This window comes from Frieseomelitta varia, unplaced genomic scaffold, assembly GCF_011392965.1.
Source record: "Frieseomelitta varia isolate USP_RPSP 00005682 unplaced genomic scaffold, Fvar_1.2 scaffold_60, whole genome shotgun sequence".
NCBI lineage: Eukaryota > Metazoa > Arthropoda > Insecta > Hymenoptera > Apidae > Frieseomelitta > Frieseomelitta varia.
Window position 1 is genome coordinate 314,107 of NW_025110368.1, and position 19,482 is coordinate 333,588.

The 19,482-nt window shown below is 37.7% G+C and overlaps 3 protein-coding genes across 4 annotated transcripts in view; 1 reads left to right on the plus strand and 2 right to left on the minus strand.

Annotated features, from left to right (window-relative positions):
• The window catches only part of LOC122534472 (papilin), a 43,068-nt gene extending 39,799 nt beyond the window's left edge, over positions 1 to 3,269 (plus strand). The window contains exon 37 of the mRNA XM_043665124.1: positions 3,067 to 3,269. The gene's annotated coding sequence lies outside the window, so the exon portion shown is untranslated. The remainder of the gene's footprint in view (positions 1 to 3,066) is intronic.
• On the minus strand, positions 105 to 4,416 carry LOC122534471 (potassium/sodium hyperpolarization-activated cyclic nucleotide-gated channel 1-like). The gene is made up of 7 exons (XM_043665123.1): positions 4,235 to 4,416; positions 3,889 to 4,111; positions 3,322 to 3,546; positions 3,093 to 3,227; positions 2,314 to 2,773; positions 2,000 to 2,223; positions 105 to 646 (listed from the first exon to the last, which is right to left on the minus strand). The coding sequence occupies exons 1-7, from the start codon at positions 4,414 to 4,416 to the stop codon at positions 386 to 388; spliced, it is 1,710 nt and encodes a 569-aa protein (XP_043521058.1). The 3' UTR covers positions 105 to 385.
• On the minus strand, positions 4,380 to 11,700 carry LOC122534473 (two pore potassium channel protein sup-9). Of its 2 annotated transcripts, none has more exons than XM_043665132.1 (5): positions 11,167 to 11,700; positions 9,722 to 9,877; positions 8,910 to 9,253; positions 8,516 to 8,634; positions 4,380 to 7,711 (listed from the first exon to the last, which is right to left on the minus strand). In XM_043665132.1, exons 1-5 carry the CDS (start codon positions 11,291 to 11,293, stop codon positions 7,453 to 7,455), a joined length of 1,005 nt encoding a protein of 334 aa, XP_043521067.1. In that variant the 5' UTR covers positions 11,294 to 11,700; the 3' UTR covers positions 4,380 to 7,452. The 2 variants fall into 2 exon arrangements, with proteins under 2 accessions (XP_043521067.1, XP_043521068.1); XM_043665133.1 differs by lacking the exon at positions 11,167 to 11,700 and adding an exon at positions 10,537 to 10,718.
• Positions 11,701 to 19,482: the final 7,782 nt, after the last annotated feature.

Sequence of the window (19,482 nt, forward strand, 5' to 3'; positions counted from 1 at the left end):
AACTGCGACGATTTCACGAAAATCACTTTCTTTTTCCTCTTACTCAGTCAGACTATTATTACTTTTAACATTAAATCGTGCAATATTGCAATCAGAAGAAAAAAATATACAAAACAATTTGCCAAAAGAGTTCAATCCTCCTCGTAATTAACAGACACGCGAATTTTTTCAACGACGTTTTATTGCACATAAATCCTCGTCATCATATTGTATATTTAACAAGCACAAACGTTATTGCTAACTTAATTGCTACATTAACTTATTATTATCGAACATATCATTACGCATGCTATTGTTGAACACACTGTTACGTATATACGTTATCTGAATTAATTTTCTTTTGCAGTAATGTGTTTCGTTTCTTCATTCGAAGAGTTTTTTTTTTTCATAACACTGTCTTTTGCATAACACTGGCATGACGTTTATGCTGTTCTTCGACGACCATAGCTTTCTCGATCCTCTCGCTCGCGATTTTCTCGATCTTGGCGAATAACTCCGTGTGCACGGCGATGCATTTCCGAAAGTTTTTACGATCCAAACGGTACACCTCGCACACCTCGATCGCGATCACGCTCGCGACCCTCCTCTGATCAGGAACTAGAAGCGCTATCTCTCCGAAATGGGCTCCGTCATTCAGGTGACAGATCTAGAAAACGATCGACAATAAAATCGCAAGATCTACTTCAAACACTCGTTGTCTCCCTCGAGCAATTAAATTTTATGAAACGGAAATAAGAAAATGAGTCAAAAGAACATTCTGTCTTACGTAAATGATTGGTGCATCAATTGCTACAGAGATTGCTGGCGAAATATGATAAGAAAATTAAACAAATTGCAACGATCATTTCATTTCAGTCCCGAATAACTAATCTTGATTGGTTCCTTTCTAAATTTATTGTTCAATTGCCACGTGATTTGCTCCAATTAAATCTTTATTAATAAATTTAAGAAACTATAATCGTTGGCAACCTCAGAAAGACATTGCACGCTCTCCACTGTTAAACATTAAATTCATTTTTTTTTGATTGTCATAAAATTCGTCCAATCTATCAACAATGCAGTTTGAAAATCTAACAAAAGATTACACCCGCGCCGATAGCTCAATTTAATTGCCAATGGGTCAGAAATGTAGCGGGGAGCATGCTCTTTAAAATGCTGTTCGTTTCACGTCGATAGCTCGTGTGGTTCCGGAGATATGGCGATTTAAAGCGATCCGTGCGAATTGGCAAAAATTTTATGAATGACCGAAATTCCCGGAAACGGTGTGACATAGTTTCTAGCGTGCGTACGCGCGTAGTACGCTACCCCCACGCGTAACTGACCTGCGCGCATGCGGTAGGTCAGGGAGGGGGCGTGCGAGAGAGAGAGAGAGAGAGAGAGAGAGAGAGAGGTCCGAAATGTGCGAAAAGGACAGCAACAACCGAGCGCTCCAAATTATCGTTCACTTCAAACTGGCATATCTCGGGAACGAAAAATCATAGAACCATAAACCAAAAGGCATTTTAAAGGGGGAGATTCGAACTTTTTTCTTATACCGAGTACGAGTAAAATCCGAACCGGGAAAGTGCTCCTATTTAAGAAGAAATATGATGCACATAGAATGAAGTTTCATGGTGTCAATTTGATAATAAAATTAAAAGCAGATATATTTCCTCGATAGTTTTTTTTTATTATCATAATTGGAGTGTAATTGGAGCAGGAGGAGACATTGGAAATGTAAATAAGAAGGAATTTGATTTTGAAGACAAGAAAGTGGTATTAATAAAAGCAAGTGGTTTTTCTAAATATTTTCTGCATTAATGCGTGTATAATTTAAGCAAGAAGAGATCAGAGGTTCATACAGAAAGGAAAATCGAACGCATGAGGTTTGATTTTCGCTAGATGAAATCGACGTGACGTTACTCTTCAGAAGGTCAATTTTGATAACTAATGGAATTAACGCACCATTCGAGTTGTTAATAATATTGTTAAAAATACATTCGAGTAATTGGAGCAATACCTCTTTCCCAGTGGGTGTTAGAACAGCCACGGTTCCGGCAGACAGAAAGAACATACAATCGCCGACAGCTCCAGCTTTCACGATCACGTCGTTCGGCAGATAAAGCTCGAACTTCAAATGCTTCACGATCAATCGCAAAACGGACTTGGGCAATTCCTTGAATATCGCTACGTTCTCAATCAAACGGTGACTCGATTGGAAAGCAATCTCCTGACGTAGCCTCTCTAAATCGCAACGATTCAAACTCGCCTGAACCTCGCCAAATTAACAACTTAACAACGTAGCAACATTCCAACAATTGGAGATCTCGTTACCTGACAGTTGGGACAGAATATTCTTCTCGCGGAAATAGCTATTTCTAAAGCGGCAATAATAATAAGCTAGAAGACGAATCTTCATGTGCGCCGGCAGTTGCTTCTGGCACGTGTACGCGCCTAACTGATTGATTATTTCTTGGAACTTCAATTTCGACGCCATCCTTCCCGCCTTTATTTGAATCAGCATCACTTGAAATTTAATCAGTCTCGTTATCATGGAGGTTTGTGATTGCGATTCGAGAAAAGTGATAAAAATGTCCATGCCTGCGATATAACACTCGAGCACCCTGCCAATGAGCATAAGGGCGCAGCTCAGTACTATGTGCCCGTCGGTGTCTGGCACGTAGCCACCGTAACCACTCGCTGACAATTTTTCCACGACGATGAACAGCGCGTATTGGAACCTGAAGGCTATGCTGTCACTGTCTAATCCTGTCATCCAACATTCGGGACATTCCTAACGTAACGTTCATTGATTTAGCACAAAGTTTTAATGTATCATAATTTCTCCAAATTTTCTGTTTAATTTGTTAAGGCTGCCTCGAATGAAATTTCACTTGTAGCAATATTATTGTTCTGCTTTGTGTAAAAATATAATATAATTTTCCTATCATTTCTAATATATAATATTTTGTTTGACTTCGTTAATTTTTAAATTTAAAAAGCCGTACTCCGGTGAATTTTCATTAACGATAGTATTTCAAGATCAATTGCAAAATCATTGTACACAAATTGAACTTAATACGGCAGGTTCTGTCACTATTCTGATCACTTACGTCGTGCGAGGAGTTGCTGAAGTGCAAAACCAACACTGGGATCAAATAACACAGACACGAGGACCAGTACATTATGTAAAATCCCATCATGAGGGTGGCGAACATTTCATAATAGAAGTGCATAATTTCGAAATACTAAAATGTTCGAGAAACAAAGTTATTTGTAACAATGGTGTATACCTGTATCTAAATATTTGTCTGAATGTCTTTTGAATTTCATTCGAGTTTAAAGAAGGATAGTTACTATGAAAAGCTCGGAAATTTGTTTATTGACGTAGCCATAACGCGACAGCTTCAAACAAGGTAGGAGATTGAGTAAAGCGACTAAGTGATTAGATTCTCTTCCGGGAACAGTTCGCCAAGGCAAAGTTATATGATCCCATGGCAATGACGAGACGACGTCCAATATGAGAAAAGTTTTAAGATAGTTTCTGTGTGGAGAAAAAATTTTTCTCGATTAAAAATTCGTACGAAAATCGAACGATTTCCTGTTATTTTTAAATTTTCAATTGTGTAGTTCTAAAATTTCTGGATCAAAAATCAAAATAAAACGTTATTTCAATGGAAACTGGAAATTGGCTCACAAAGTGATTTGTTTCTGAACGACGTTTCGCAAAACTGTAATTAACTTTAAATCAAATGTATCTTTTTATGAAAAAGTCATTCCAAATATCATTCATCTCGAATTTCTGAACTTTTAAACCTTCGTCCAAAATATTTTGCACCATCATGAGATTCGATTCAAATCGATTAAAACTTAACAAGAATTCTACAGTATTAAAACATAAACAAATTACAGGAATATCTTCGAGGGATTCAATTCCACCTGCATGCTGTTCTTATCGTAATATCCAGTGAAGCAGTTGAATACTATGTCGAGCCAGCAGAAAGTATAAATTGAAATATTGAATTTATCCATTAGAACCTCATCGTGGCTCATTATGATGAAGCAAACTGAGAATGGGATTGTCAGAAATGCGATTAGGTATATCACCGTCATTATCAAGTCCCAGAAAAATCTAAAAAATTTCTCAAGAATGCGAAAACGGTATCTATTTAATCGCTTTTTTAAAAAGGCAATTTCTTTCTATTTGTTTCTCTTTTTTTTTTCTTTCTTTCTTTTAATTATTTCACACAGATACCTCCAATTGCTAAAAGGATGAATGATACACCAGTAAGCGGCGTGTCTTTCTCTCTCGGCAGACACTTGCGCCATACTGTCGAAGTGCATCTTCGTTCTCGGCGTGTTTCCACCGATTTGAAAAATGTGTGTAAACGTCTTTTTCCTTTCACCGTTCTGCAAGCCACATATATGCTCCTCCATGATTAAAATTCCTCCAACTGCTTCCTTTAATCTGTCTAGTAAGTTTTATTATGGGGATATAAATTCTTTTTAATTCGAGAGCTGAAATTTGTAATTTGTAATTTGCAATTTTAGACTTCAAATTCAATTCCCAGTTATAACTTTAGACACTGAATCCCTTATACTTTTGAATTACGATTCACTGAACTATAATTTTTAACACTTTGACTTAATCTTAACCCACGAAGGTTGAACATTCAACTTCAAATCGTAATTTTCAAATTTTGAACTTGATAATTTTTATACAATCTAAAATCTCTGAGAATTTTACTTCGATATTGTCTTATTTTCACAACAAGCAGCTCTTTCTCAACTCTCGGCTCAAAAATTCACAGACTAAAACGTTTTGCCAAAGAGCAGTTGTCAAAATAGCGACGCGAAGCTCGTCAATTTCCACTGGACGCAACTGAAAACAGGCAGAGAACAAATTAGCGTGAGGAACAAGGTAGTGAACGGTCGTTTATTAAAAAACTGTCGATGATAAAAAATATACCCAATTCTGTGCTATCGCTAGAATACGGCGAGCACCTATGAACTAAGGTACATGTATACAAACGAGTGCGCGCTATCGTTTACTCTGTGTGCATGCTGTGGCGATTTTTCAATAACGATCGATCCTGATTTTGCCGAACGAACAGAATGCTTCTGCTTTCTGCTTTTCTTGTGCGTGTGTCGATCGCTTCGATCGAATCTCGATAATCGACGAAAACAGAACGTCACTGGGAAGAAAAGGAAGCGTTCGATATTGTAATCGATGGCAACTCCAAGTTCGAATTCAAAAGAGACAATGGGACATAAAATGTTTTAACCCTCCAATCCAGTTTGGTTATTATGTTTAATGCACTTTGATTCTTGAGCACGTTTCTCGCCATCACAATTTTTCGCCTGAAGTCAGACTAATCAACATTTCACTTCGTGGAAATCAATTTTGCTTTTTTATCTCTTTGAATTTAATTAAATAATAATTGTCCGAAGTTCAGAAAAATAAGTCCCGAGTAAAATATAGTTATGTTATTACTTTATTTTCAAGGCTTCAATCTTTTACCAATGGCTGTGAAAACAGAAACATTTAAATCGCGTATTCTGATACTGAAATTCAGAAACTGGCATTGATCAGTCTGACTTCTATATTGGAATATTTGAACATGCTTTCCTCAACTAAATATTTCAACATTCCTCCAGATATTTAGAATATCGAAACTTTCGAGTCTTCTGAGAATTTAAATTTCTCCTACTCGCTATAGAAATTATTCAAAATTAATGCCTAAGATGCCTAAATTTTCTTTAATATTCAAAACTTCAACGGTATCTTGAACACCTAAAATACCTAGGAACCACTATGTTAATTGCCATGTTATTTAACATATAATTTTGACAAATTTCAATTCGCAAATAACATAAAGATACAAGTATTGAAATTACAGGTATACTTCGCTTTCTAACCTCTGGAGGGTTAAAACAGGCGGCTGGAGAAACGTTTGTTAAAAAAGTACCAACTAGCCAGTTAATTCAACTATCAGTCTTCCCGGATACTACTGTTTGTCGTTTGGTGTACTCTCTAGTCTTAGCTTTAAAAAATATAACGCCCGAACGTACGTACGTATATGTTTCTTGGTGAATCGCGTCGTGAGTACGGTAAAATTGTTATTCAATTTTTATCATTTTACGATTCTAGAAAATTGTACGATCGCAATTTTCGTAGCTACAAAATCACGCTACCTTCTAAATTCGATTTTCTTTTTTTCTTCTTCTTCTTCTTCTTCTCGCCGATCGACGATTTACAATCGTCGTTTTTCAGCTTTTACATCTATTTTGGTACAAACATCGAGTTGTATAATACGTATTTAACAATCACGCTAACGAGGCCTGGGTATTGTTCTGTTTATACTTTATATATTCGGTATGCATATAAATAACCGAGATCGATATCTCTACTTGATCGACTTTCATCAAAACGAGATTATCTTCCCTTTTACGAGGATTGCTTTGTCCTTAGAATATTTTCAAATATTGAAATTTAGAAACATACTCCTCTTGACTAGCTTGACTCGTTTAACAAATTTTGATACATAGAAGAAAAGAAACACTTTCGTATGTGAATCAAAAAATTAAAAATTTTTTAAAAAGTTTCAATAATCTTTTCGCAGAACTTAATGAACGACATAATGAATAAGCAGGATTTTATGCTTAAAAAATTAAGCAATTGCATCGTTTTGCTGTAATTTACGTTATTTTCTACAGCATAGAAAAAATTTTTACTAACGTAGAACACACATGGCGAAAATCGAAAGAATTAATTCGAAATTTGGTTCAAAGAAATTCAATTCATCTCCAGAACGAAGCAACCCTCTTCGATTTCAACTCGCAATACCGATACAAATACAAATTGTCACGACTACTCTACGAGTCTCAATATTTCCAATATAATCGTCCAATGAACGTAACGCGGCACGAACGCCGCGCTGCGAATTTCAATTGCGTTCAAAATTCACCGTGTTTGGGACAATGTTCCGTGGAACGACATATGAAAACGTACGAAATCGTTACAAAATCGTCTACAAACGATCAAACACCATCCTCCCGGCTTCATCCTCTCTACGGCTACTCGTAATTATTCAACTTTGAAATCACCTTCGAACGTCACTGGCTCCCATCAAAATACATCTTCAAAAATCGATGAACGTGCGCGAACGGGGGGTCCTCGAGCGAGTTAAGGTAGATCTTTGTAAGAACACAGTTTCCAACTCAGTTCGTCCAATCTGAGTCGCCTCGAACAATTCCATCGGGGGTGTGTCGATGAAATTACTTTCAATTTCGCCATCTCTCCCATCGACACGCGAACTTTTCCGGAATATCTTCGTCGTTCAATCTCTTTCTCTGGTTTATACTGGTTTATCTCGGGGTCGGATTATTTTCTTACACGTCGATGCCAAGTAGCTCTCTGCTGTCGGCTCTCGACAATCGACGACGTAAACTGCGACGGCGGAACTCCTTCCATCAGACGGATGCGCGTTTCACGCGAAGGCTCGAGGTCGAAGGTGGCCTGTATCCTTGGTAGCCTTGGTCCAGAAGCTCGGAATTGGGTGGCCCGAGGCACGTGCACGAGCACACGCTCACGCAGTCGTCGGTGTCGTGAACTATCGGAACGTGGCCAGCCAACAGTTTCCCATTTACGGCGACCACCTCGCCGTCTAACGTTAGAACGTGATGCGAAGCTGGCTGAAGCTCGTCGTCGCGACGAGCGTCACCCGTGTTCCTGTTTAATTTGTTCAACGTTTAATTACAGAACCGTGCTTTTTATACAGCTCGATATCATGGAATTGGAATCTTGTTTTGTTACAGACGAAATGGAAATTTTCTCAAGGCTTACAGTTTTCTCGAAAATAATATCAATCAAATTTCGACTCAACTCGTCTTGAAAAGTAATTGTAAAAATAATTTTGTTGCAGACGAAATGGACAAAATAAAAGTGTCAATGTTTACAGTTTTCTTGAGAATAATCAATCAATCAAATTTCGACTCAACTCATCATGAAAAATAATTGTAAAATAATTCTTGTTTTGTCGCAGACGAAATGGAGAAATTTTCTCAGTATTTCACAGCTTTCTTGAGAATAATATCAATCAAATTTCGACTCAACTCGTCTTGAAAAGTAATTGTAAAATAATTTTGTTGCAGACGAAATGGACAAAATAAAAGTCTCAATGTTTACAGTTTTCTTGAGAATAATCAATCAATCAAATTTCGACTTAACTCATCATGAAAAATAATTGTAAAATAATTCTTGTTTTGTCGCAGACGAAATGGAGAAATTTTCTCAATATTCACAGCTTTCTTGAGAATAATATCAATCAAATTTCGAACTCAACTCGTCTTGAAAAATAATTATAAAATAATTACAATTGCAACAATTCATGAGATGTGAATAAAATTGTCGGAGAGTGACATCTTCGACGTGACCTATATGTACAGCGCAGTCTTAAAAGACAGAGTGGCGATAAGTGAAAGAGGACACGTGAGATATATGCGCACGCTTTGAGACGATGAAGCATGTACTCACATGGTCATGAAGCGGAGGACAAGTAAGTTTATGCTGGCAGCGACGACGGCCAGACCGAATAGTATAAAGACTAAGCTTAAGGCCACGTATCCAGGTTTATTGGAAAGCGCATGGTCGTTCTGCAATATGTATGTTAGTAATTCTGTAGAAATTATTAACTGTGTAGAATTATTAATTACACGAGGAAATCGGACATTAATTAATTTTTCATCGAAGATTTACAACAGTGAAGCAACAAAAAAGAAACAATGAAAGTGAAATTTCCACGAATCTTACACTAATTCACTGAAAATATCAACGAATTCCAACTTCTTTCTGATAAGATTTCAGTAAGTTCCAACGTGTTGGTAAAGGTTTGACGAAATAATAAATTTATCAGGCAATACGAATTTACCTGCAAGGCAACGTAATCCCCAAAACCGATGGTAGTCAGCGTGACGAAACAGTAGTAGAAGCTATCAAAGTAGCTCCAGCCTTCGTAACGCGAGAACACAGCGGCCCCGGTCGTGATAATTATACTCGAGAGTAAACCAGTCGCGAGCATTAGATTCATCTCGGTTGCTTCTGTTTTCTGACACCTTAAATAGCTTTTCGCCCGCTTGATCACTACGGAGGCGAACTTGTTCAAACGTTCACCGATACTCTGGAACATCACCAAACCCAGAGGGATGCCTACCATGGCGTACGCCATGCAGAACGCTTTACCTCCTATGGTGACTGGCGTCGAGTGTCCGTATCCTGATAATTTTTGAAACAATCGTTAGACGAAATTGAATAATTTAACAGTGCTAAACAACGAAACGAGAACTGATTACAAAATCGCTCGATAATGATTCTTTTTGAGTAATGTAGAGAATTCTAACATCCTAAAATAACAAAGAAAATATAAACAGGTACTCAGCAAGGTATTGTACAATTTAAAATATAAAAATTTAAAAAGAAGTTAGTTTAATATTCTACTCAAAAATTTATGAGAGCGATTAATTACGTATTAATTTTGAATTAACAACAGAATTAAAAGCAGAAGACTCGGTTTTTAATTGTTGTAATGAATATGCGATGTGTATTTATTTTCAATGCTTGCAATGCTTGTAATTTCATTTCTCTCTCGAAAAAACTAACGTCTTATTTTATAAATAACATGAAGATTGAAGCGTTCAATATCGATTACCTACGACACATATTTAACTGTTGCTGATCACTCACCTATCATAGCAAGCACCAGGGTGGCGAAATAAAAGGCACCAGCGAATTTCCATTGAGGGCCTGCCTTGTGCGGCTTGTTCTCTATTATAACAATCTCCAGCATTCTGTAATCCTCCTGCGTGATATTGTACTTCTTCATCATGTTCCGACGAACCTCTAAAATCATTGTACATAAATATACATAGGCATACGACTGTGCAAAGATTCTATTCTCTATTTGCTTTACACTTAACTATAATTTTTAAATCAAACTCACGCTGTATTTTCTCTCTCTCTCTCTCTCTCTCTCTCTCTCTCTCTCTCTCTCTCTCTCTCTCTATTGTCATCTCTAACATTTACTCTGAAATTATTTACAACAGTCTGACTCTGTTGACTTTCTACTTAAATATTCAGTTTACTTTATTATTTTTTAATACCGCAAATCTTTTACTATCCACGGCTACACAGACCTTCCTGTTAATTAAGAATAATTATGCCTCCTCGTTTACGTCACCGTACTTAATTCTTAACATTATACTTAGTCGCACAATTAAATTAAATTAACCATCTTATCGTTATGCTTAGTATATCATACGATCAAGTTCATCATCTTATCATTATACTGGATCACACGGTTAAATTAATCATCTTATAAAAATATCAAATCTAAATATCATATCCTTCCTCTTTAGTTTCAACCCCTAACATTATGCTCTTAGTTTACCTTAGTCCCACGCTTAAACATCCACACATGAAAATATCAAAGTCAATGCATCTGATATATGCGTGTGTATGAATATGTGTACGTATGTATGTACTCCTCTATGTATTCTCACCTTCATCTCTTATCGTGAACGTTCCACATATCGTTCATTTGTCTATTCACTTCCTAGCAATCGCTCACTCTGATGTGCACACGTGAGAACAATGAATAGAGACATTCGATCTTCTTCTTTATCTATCTCGTTAGACAAGATTAATCTCGTTAATGCGGATTTTTATGCGTTAATGAAAATTCTGCGTGAGCTTCCGCTCAATACGATATTAAAAAATACCGCAGTCGTCATGATAATTAGTAAACAAAAGAATCTGCTACCTGGCTTTAATGTTTTCAATCGTGTTAATGAAAATATGAGTTTCTATAAATATCCATAGTCTGCACGTTTACACACATCCACTTTTCCACGATTCAAATACTCACATATAATATTCAGCCAATAAGAACTTTTCAAAAATGTTCTATATGTATACTATGTATATCCTCACCCTATTCGTCGTCATTCGTTCATCAATTATTCTCTATCTACTATATTCGCACGTGAAAGCAACGAATCATACTCTCAGCCTTCTACGAAATCGATCCCCTCCCTCCTATTCACATTTTTATCATCGTCAAAGTTCAATACACTTTTCTATCAATCGTACGCTCGTCTATCCACACGTGAAAGCGTCGAAACAGTGCTCACCTGACAGAAACTCCCAGCGCTTTCTCTCCGTGTTCGACTCCAACGCGTCGAAAACCGCGGCGCCGATCAGCAAATAAGTGAACGTGCACACTACCAACGACAGAGTCCTGACATTCTGCCTCTTCATCTTCACGCAGTCGGTCAATCACGAGAACCGATCGGCTCGCGTCGAAGAGCCGCGAAATCCGGCACACACCTCGCCACCGATCCGTGTGTCGTCGCGTTTTCTTCTTCTTTTTTCCCCCCTTTCCCCGTTTCTACGCACTCGGCCGCACGAACACGCGCCACACGTCGCTCATGCTTCTTGCAGATCCGCACGAACAAGAAGCAACATTGTATCCTTCCCTTCCTTTCCTTTTCTTTTTTTTTTCTCTCTCTTCTTTTTTGTTCGCGCAACGCTATCGATTCTTCGACGACATGTCACGGACTGGGAGATTCGAGGAGGAAAACGTAGAGAGAAAATACGCGTAGGCGAAGGACAACACCGGACGCCAGACTCCACTTCGACGACGCTCGACACACGGCCTAGGGGAGAGTATTGATCCGCGGATGAGCTCCATGGAAACGTGGCCAGCGTCGTTACGACGTGATTGGCTATCGGTAAAAGCGGTTTTCCAGTAGAACGAGTCGACTAATAGTCAGGCGGAACGGCTCGTAAAGTGGATCACAGATGAAGTATATTTGTCGTATAACTCTGATCGTATAACTCGTTTCTGCGGATGGGTTGATTTTGGCGACTGGTAAAGTAGATTTAATGATAAGACGAGGTATATGAATAGACGAGATACATGAATAGACCCAGCATCTTAGATTTCGTGGCCTGTATTTTTTACATTTATTTTGTACATTTTTTATTCGGCTTTTGTTCTGGCTCCTGAAATACCGGCATGGTAAAGAATCACTGGCTTTTTAGCGCGCTCTACGTTTAAACAAAGGCGAATTGGGGAATTACATCAAGTAAAACTAGATAGAAGTTGGTCAAGTAATGAATGCGCCAGGAATATGGTTTTCGAAACCCATTAGTGTTGTTTCACATTCAATACAGAAATGTGAAGGGACAGTAATTGAACTCCCTGATTTTTCCACACATTTATAACAATTACATTCCGTTATTTACAATTAAATATCTCGAGAACCAGAAGTTACATCTCGCTGAAAACTCGGATTTTGAATCACGAGAACGTGACTCTCGTTAATGAAACAGATCACTTAAAAACTCTTCGTATAATTAACTGAATCATATTATCGTCAGTAAATAACATCAACATCTAGCAAATAATCGTCACGACAATTCGTTAAAAAATTATCCATTGAGAAGTACCTGTTATCGATAAATATCTCAATTTTCAGTAGTACGAGCTGACCATTGGTCAGACTTAGTGAAGCTTACGAACTCGCCAGTGGATTGTCGATGGAAAAGCTACTATATCTCAGCTGCTATAGATAATTCAGAAGGTTCTTTACCGATCGAGAGGATTAGTAAAGATATTTACATTACTTCTTCTCGAGGAGAACGTGCCAATTAAAAGAAATTTGCCACTTAACTCGGAGTTTACAGTTCAACTTTCATGAATAATTCAGGAATATCTTTATCGGTCGGGAGGTGTTAATAAAGACACTTAGGTTACTTTTTCTTGAGGAGAAAGTGCCGATTAAAAGACTTGCCACTTAACCCAGAGTTTTCAGTTTAACTTCCACAGATAATTCAACGACAGATAATTCAGGTGCATCTTTACCGATCGAAAGGATTAATAAAGATATTTATATTACTTCTTCTCGAGGAGATCGTGTCAATTAAAAGAAACTTGCCACTTAACTCGGAGTTTCCAGTTTAACTTCTCGAACTGGCACACGTATAATCGAATTACTGACGCTCTACTGGCGCAAGTTAAGCTTCGTTGTTGCTTATACAATTATTTCCTGCTCATAAACCGTGATTGTTTCCTTCAAAGTTCCAACTTCCACGGCGCCTAGATCATCAAAGATAAAAAAAAAAATCATGTCGCTAAAGTCGTAGATACTTTTGTCGATCATTTCAATTGTACACGTTTTTTAAAAAAATTTTTTTCAGTTGTAATCCCTTACTGTCTGTTCGAAAAACCAATGGATCGTTTAAACAGAGAATGTTATATGATATTCAAGACCGGCACGGAATTCCCTTCAAGCCAGTGAAGAGAAAGACAGAAACAAGACCCGTGGGAGTCGAGGAAAAAAAAAAAAAATGTACAGCGGTGACTTTGAATCTGGGTTAAAGGTGAAAAAACCATGAAAGCGTAGGTACGTTTTATCGAGCGTTCAAGCATGCGAATGAAATTCTATGTATAAAAGAATTCCACGTTAACCACACATTGTTGAATCGAATTTATAAAAGTTTTCTAAAATTCTTCAATATTTGACAATATTAAATCGCGAGCAATTTCTTGTAAATGTAAAAGGTAGTCTCACAGTATTAAATATTATAGTCACGTGCGAAGTATTAAACTGTTGGGGGCCAAATTTTGTAATCACAAGTCTCGACGTTTATAATTTTTTTGAAAATAACGTTGAAACAAATTTGTCGACTCACGTCACATCGTTCGATCACGATTCGGTGATTGTGAAACAATTTTACAATTATCATAGTAAAAGTCTTTAATTAAATATTGGCTCGTTTGTTCTAAATTTTTCACTTGAATGTTAGATTATCTATTCTGTTGATGTAACTTTTTAAAACTCTTCGCTGGTAATGCAAACAATTTTTATTCATCGAATCGAAATTTCAATTCTTATAATCCGAATTCAATCATCATTCGCGTTTCATTTCGATTCGTAATTCATCTCCCTCACGATCATGTTAAATTCAACAAGATTTAAGCTCCAATAATCGACGTCCAATAAATGTAATTTAACAGCTCGCCAAATTCTGAACAATTTTACACGATTATATAAATCGATCACTCTAGCGAATCATACTTGTACCTAATTAATTGCTTCGTAAGTGCTGCAATAAATATACATAATGGAGTGTTAATATCCGCTGTAGCCACCGTGTATTAAATTTATATTAAATCACAACTCGTTCCAAATTTCTCAAGGTTGTTAGACAAATCGCGCAACGATCCCAGGCTCGCGCGTTTTATTGTTTCATTCCAGTTACACGTCTTAAAGGAAGACGTTTACGAGCTGAGGAGAACAGAAAGGCCTCGCGTACAGCGATAAATAGTCCTTTAATACTCGGAAACTCCATATTATCGCGGAATTACGATGCTCGGAGCTCGAGTTGAATATTTCGAAAAATTTATCGTCTGTTCATTCTTCATTGGTGGTAACACTCGAGTTACCACGGAGTTCAATGAAAGAACAATAAAAGGCTGAAAATTTGGCAAAGTGGAACAACACCCTTTCGCTTGCTAGCAATTTCTGCCAATTTTTCTTGGAACGATTCTCTCGTCTTGCTTTTAATTTTTTGATTCGACAGAATGTGAAGGAAGCATCAACGGAACTTCGAGCTTTCCATGCTTTTAAATCAGCGAGCTCGAGAATTCGAGAACTTTTCCCTAACAATACCACGCGGATATAATTTGAAGATGATTCAGGTTTCTAATTATTTATTCCATAAATTTCTCGTTCATAAACGTTTCATTCGTTTCTAGAAACGTGGCTAACTAAATTGATTTGCTTCACTAATTTCTGACTCGACGATCATGGAGGCATCTGTACCAAGCAATGACCCGACTTAATTAAATTATATTAAGTTATACAAGACTCGTACGTAAGCGCGAAGAAAGCAAGAGACACGTGCAGAAATGAACTGGTAAAACGTGATTCCAATTTCGAAAACGTGTTTAGAACACAACGACGACGTTCGTGTCGAGTGAGTGAAGTTCACGTTCGACTTTTGCTTTTGCATCTCGTCCCACGCATTTTACATACTGAAATTCCCATCGGTATTTCACTCGGGGTTGCGAATCTTTGGTGTGCAATTATTTTCCTTTCATCGTGACAAATGTGTTGCAACGGAAGGAAACATTTCGAACAAACTAATGGAACGAGTTAAAATGGAATAACAACCACCGGGAATGTTTAAAGAATTCGATCATTCGATTAATAAACTTTCAGTAAAATTAAGAAACGACTACGTATCGGATAATTAAATAACTAATAATTTAATAATTAATTAGTGAAATTAATTTTTATTGTTATTAAATAACTAAATGTCTAAAGTATACGATAAAAATTCCCAAAAGTTGTTCGTGAGAGTTATTATAAGAAAATTATTATATGAGCAGTTTTATCAGTCGAAATTCTGTGTTTGAGATGACGACATAAAATACACAGTAAAGATTAGTAGAAACCATCTGAAAAAAATAATCTGACATAATCTCCAGTCAATTATCTGATAAAAATTCACTAAAAATCTAAATCTGAATTACATTCTCGTTTCGCAATTGCTACAGATACGTAGTAACAAAAATTTGTAAGAAACATGATTACAAAATAGAAATAACGCGGTGGCGTCTACCACGTGGATTATCTGATTCGAAATCTCCATCGGATCAACGAAACGAAATTATTTAGCCTTCAAGGAAACTCGCCGAAAAGTCTAAATTCTCAAAATCCAATTCTCCGTTCGCAATCGCTGCTGGTTTAACTTAGACTAGGAACAATTTGCAATTTAAAACAGTGGTACACTCGCTCGCGATCCTAATTCCAGTGGCCGACGATCGTAACTTTTTGCTCTCGCAAGGAAACGACGTCCCGTCTTGTCCTTCGAGGGCGATATTTTCAGGAAAATTGCCCGCTGATCTCAGCAGGGAGCCGGTTAATCGAAGACATTCGTACGGAACAACGCTTTGATCTCGATTGTTGCACTATTTGCATGCAGATACCATCCGGGACGAGTGATCCTGTTTGCACGAGCGGCCCGTTAACGAACGATCCTCGCTACATCGCTAATAACGAACGCCACACGGGGCTGCCTTGCAAGGTGAAGCAGCAAGAAAATTACCGTACGTTTCGTCGATCGTTAAAGCTATCGCCTTATTTGTCAAGGAAATTGCAGCCTTCTTGTGCGTGGGTGCTCGCCTTGAACGCGACACGCTCCGAATGTTCCGTGGCATGGAACGTGAAAAAGTTATATAGAATCTTTTATTTCCCTTTTTTCTTTTTTTTTCTTCTTTTTTTTTTGTTCTTTTCGTCCTTCTTTTTTTTCTCTCTCTCTCTCTCTCTCTCTCTCTTCTTTTTTTCAACGAATGAACAATGAGCAAAAAAGCGTAGAATAATTCTGTGCAGCGATGGTGAAACGGCGGGAAGGGTGATTAAAAGTTTGATATTGGCTGGTTAACCGAGAACTCTGACTCTGGACAAATCGATATTCAATTAATCGATGGGGGGGGGGGGATACGTAGCGAACTTTTCGGGAATTGTATTTTTATTGCTCGCGTGTGCACGGTTGACAATAACATAACGAAGTTGTATTTTAATATTTGCCTAAATTGGAACGAACGAACGAACTTGTCGTTAGAAAAGACACCTTTTTTTTCAGATTTATTAATTAAGACTAAGAATTGATAATAGTGATGGCAATTATGTTACCTCCATGCATGTGATAAAACATACACATACAATACATATGGCTAGCTGCTGTTGCAAAACAATCGAACAATATACAATACCTTCCAACATCGAAATATACACATTTGCTTCCCCAGAAAAATTTACGAAGGGGTTGAAACAAAAGAACGAACTCTTCCTCTTTGTGCATAAAACGTAGGTCGTATCGGTAATCAAGTCGAAACGGTGAAGAAATAATTCAATTGTACGCGATACCAGACACGCGAGATTCGCATTCCAATTTCATCGCGAGGAACTTTTCAGGTTCATCGTCGAGAGCCTTTTTCCTCGATCGTGAAAGGGAGAGCCTTCGACTTCGATGTGAAAAAAAAAATCGAGGGCTCGTTGTTGAATGACAAAATTTAACGAGGTCTGGCACAGAGAACAAACTGTCGATGAAAAAGAAACGCAAGTTTCTACAACATCGACACTCGGCGTAGCAAAGGTGGCAAACAAATGACCGTGGAGAGAGGTCTATTCCTCAGCTAGAAGTGCATCGAGCGAAAGGCAGAACTCTCAAGGGGAGGACTGACGAGTGGCACCCGAAACATGATAGAACTTGGCTCTTGTCGTCGCAGCAAACGGACAGAAACGAGACACAAAAGGTGGAGGAAACGGCGAACGGTGCAACACGCCAATAACGACAATAATCGAAATCGCTTCTCGGTGAAAGCCTGGGAACTAATAACATCCGCCGCGGCTTTGTTTGCCCCGTGTTCGATAAACGTTGATGTAACAGCCCACTTTTACACCGGGTTCGTTGTATTTGGCCATTGATACGCTTTCGTTCTGTGTTTCAAAGCGCGATCGATCACCAGTTATAAATAGTTCCGATGGCCGTGTTTCCGCGTTTTCGCGTTTTCGTAACGCCGAATCATTCAATCCCGCGCATTGACGATTTGAATTGAAATTGTTTCGATGATTTTCTGTGGATCTGGAATTCGATTCTCCCGGTGAGCATGAACAGCGATTTGAATATTCAATATTTTCATTTCGCAACACTCAACACGTTTAATATTTGTATAATTATCTTATGGAGAAATTGTTCAACGCTAAATTCAATTATTCGTTATTAAATTCAATTATTTGTTATTTATAAACAACAGTAGCCAGTTTAAACGGCGGTGTTTGAAACTTTAATGCCTTCGAAGCTTAATTATTCAGTCATATGCTTCCACGCGGCTCGAATGTTTCAAGTTGTTCTAATGTTTTCGAATTTTACACTTCGAGGTAATTAAATACTGCCCAGTTCTATGCTTTCAGAGTGGATCGAACAATCTTTGGCTAACAAATCCTCGAAAAATCGGATGAAATCACCGATAAATGTTCTATTATTCGGTGTATAACAAACACAAATGTATAATACAGAGTGAATGAGTAAGAACAAATTTTACACTCGCGGAATGTAAATCGACAATTGAAAATCGACTACGCGAAGAATTAACGCGACTGAAGGAATAATCGCACGTGTGGAAGAGACCCAATAGGGGCAATTTGATTTTCTAGGGGAGAGATAATTCGAGAAATTGAGTTATTAACAGTGAATTTTTTACATTTCTTTAAATCAAAATTTACCACTCTAATTTTTCTCTTTCATGTTCTTGAAGTCAATGGCCTTTCAGGCTTTCTTCACAAAAGTGAAAAATTCACTGTCGTTGATAACCTGCAGTTGTGGTTATTATATCTTTAGTTGCGTTTAATTACACTAGATGGCCTGTAGCAATGCATGAAAAGAAAGCATTTCTTTTTCTCAAAAAAGAAGAGAATCCAGCGAATGAAGAACAGGAGTCGATTCGAGTTGCAAGAAAGCAAAGTTTATTTCAGTTGTGATCGCGTAAATTAATTGTCTATTGTTTACCAGCATTGTTGTTGAATAAATATTATTTATACTTCATCCGTACAATAGTAAGATTTTTAAGAATTACGTGTCAGGATTTTAGAGAGCTTAGGTGGCACACGGCCGAAAGAAAGTGGTTGGGAACCACTGACCTAAACGAAAAAAGTTCGTTTGCACGTCGGTGACGTGTTTGGGTGATCTGATCAATTCACCAGATAAATTCACCGTTGGGTCTCTCGACTCTTGGCGGGCTGAGAGTGCATTTGCCGGGACCAGCCACACCCTTTTTGCACCGTACAAAAGCTTGACATTGATGATGCAGCCGCGACGATGAGAAACGGGCTATACTCGGCGACTTGCCATGCTCCGGCAATTTGGGACGTTGAAAAGTACGTCTCTTCTCTCTTCCCCCGCGATGAATTTATCTTACCGTTTACCGTATATATATCTCGAGCCACTTTCAGAAACGGAGAGAGAATTTACCTGCTCTCTTTGTGCTCTCTCAACACTGGGAATAATATTCTGGATACAAATCGTTGTAATTTAAATAAACACAATTAAAAGACAATTATCTTTTTGTCGAAACACGAAAGTCGACGTTGATTTTGATTTGAAGAAAATGCTCGTACCTTTTGAGCAATTGGAGTGGAAGAGGAAATCTAAGTCGTTAATACCGATATTCGTGCAAATTCATGTTTCTACTTGTACGACGAACAAAGTGAAGCCTGTTAATACATTTCAATTTTACGTTTATTTCAACTTTATTAAATATTCCAACGGTTATTGAAGTTCGAATATGTACATTTTTAGTATTATACGCGTTTCATATATTTTTCGTTTACGTTTGAATTTTTTGCCCGCAGTCTCCTACAGATATCAAGTAGCTT

Excerpts from the sequence above, each read along its gene's own strand:
- LOC122534473 (XM_043665132.1), bottom strand. The coding sequence starts at position 11,293 with ATGAAGAGGCAGAATGTCAGGACTCTGTCGTTGGTAGTGTGCACGTTC. Across the intron at positions 9,878-11,166 it reads GCGCTGGGAGTTTCTGTCAG|AGGTTCGTCGGAACATGATG; the intron begins GTGAGCACTGTT and ends CAATGATTTTAG. Across the intron at positions 8,635-8,909 it reads GGGATTACGTTGCCTTGCAG|AACGACCATGCGCTTTCCAA; the intron begins GTAAATTCGTAT and ends TACATATTGCAG.
- LOC122534471 (XM_043665123.1), bottom strand. The coding sequence starts at position 4,416 with ATGGAGGAGCATATATGTGGCTTGCAGAACGGTGAAAGGAAAAAGACG. Across the intron at positions 4,112-4,234 it reads CATCCTTTTAGCAATTGGAG|ATTTTTCTGGGACTTGATAA; the intron begins GTATCTGTGTGA and ends GAAATTTTTTAG. Across the intron at positions 3,228-3,321 it reads TCATAGTAACTATCCTTCTT|TATTTCGAAATTATGCACTT; the intron begins TAAACTCGAATG and ends CGAACATTTTAG.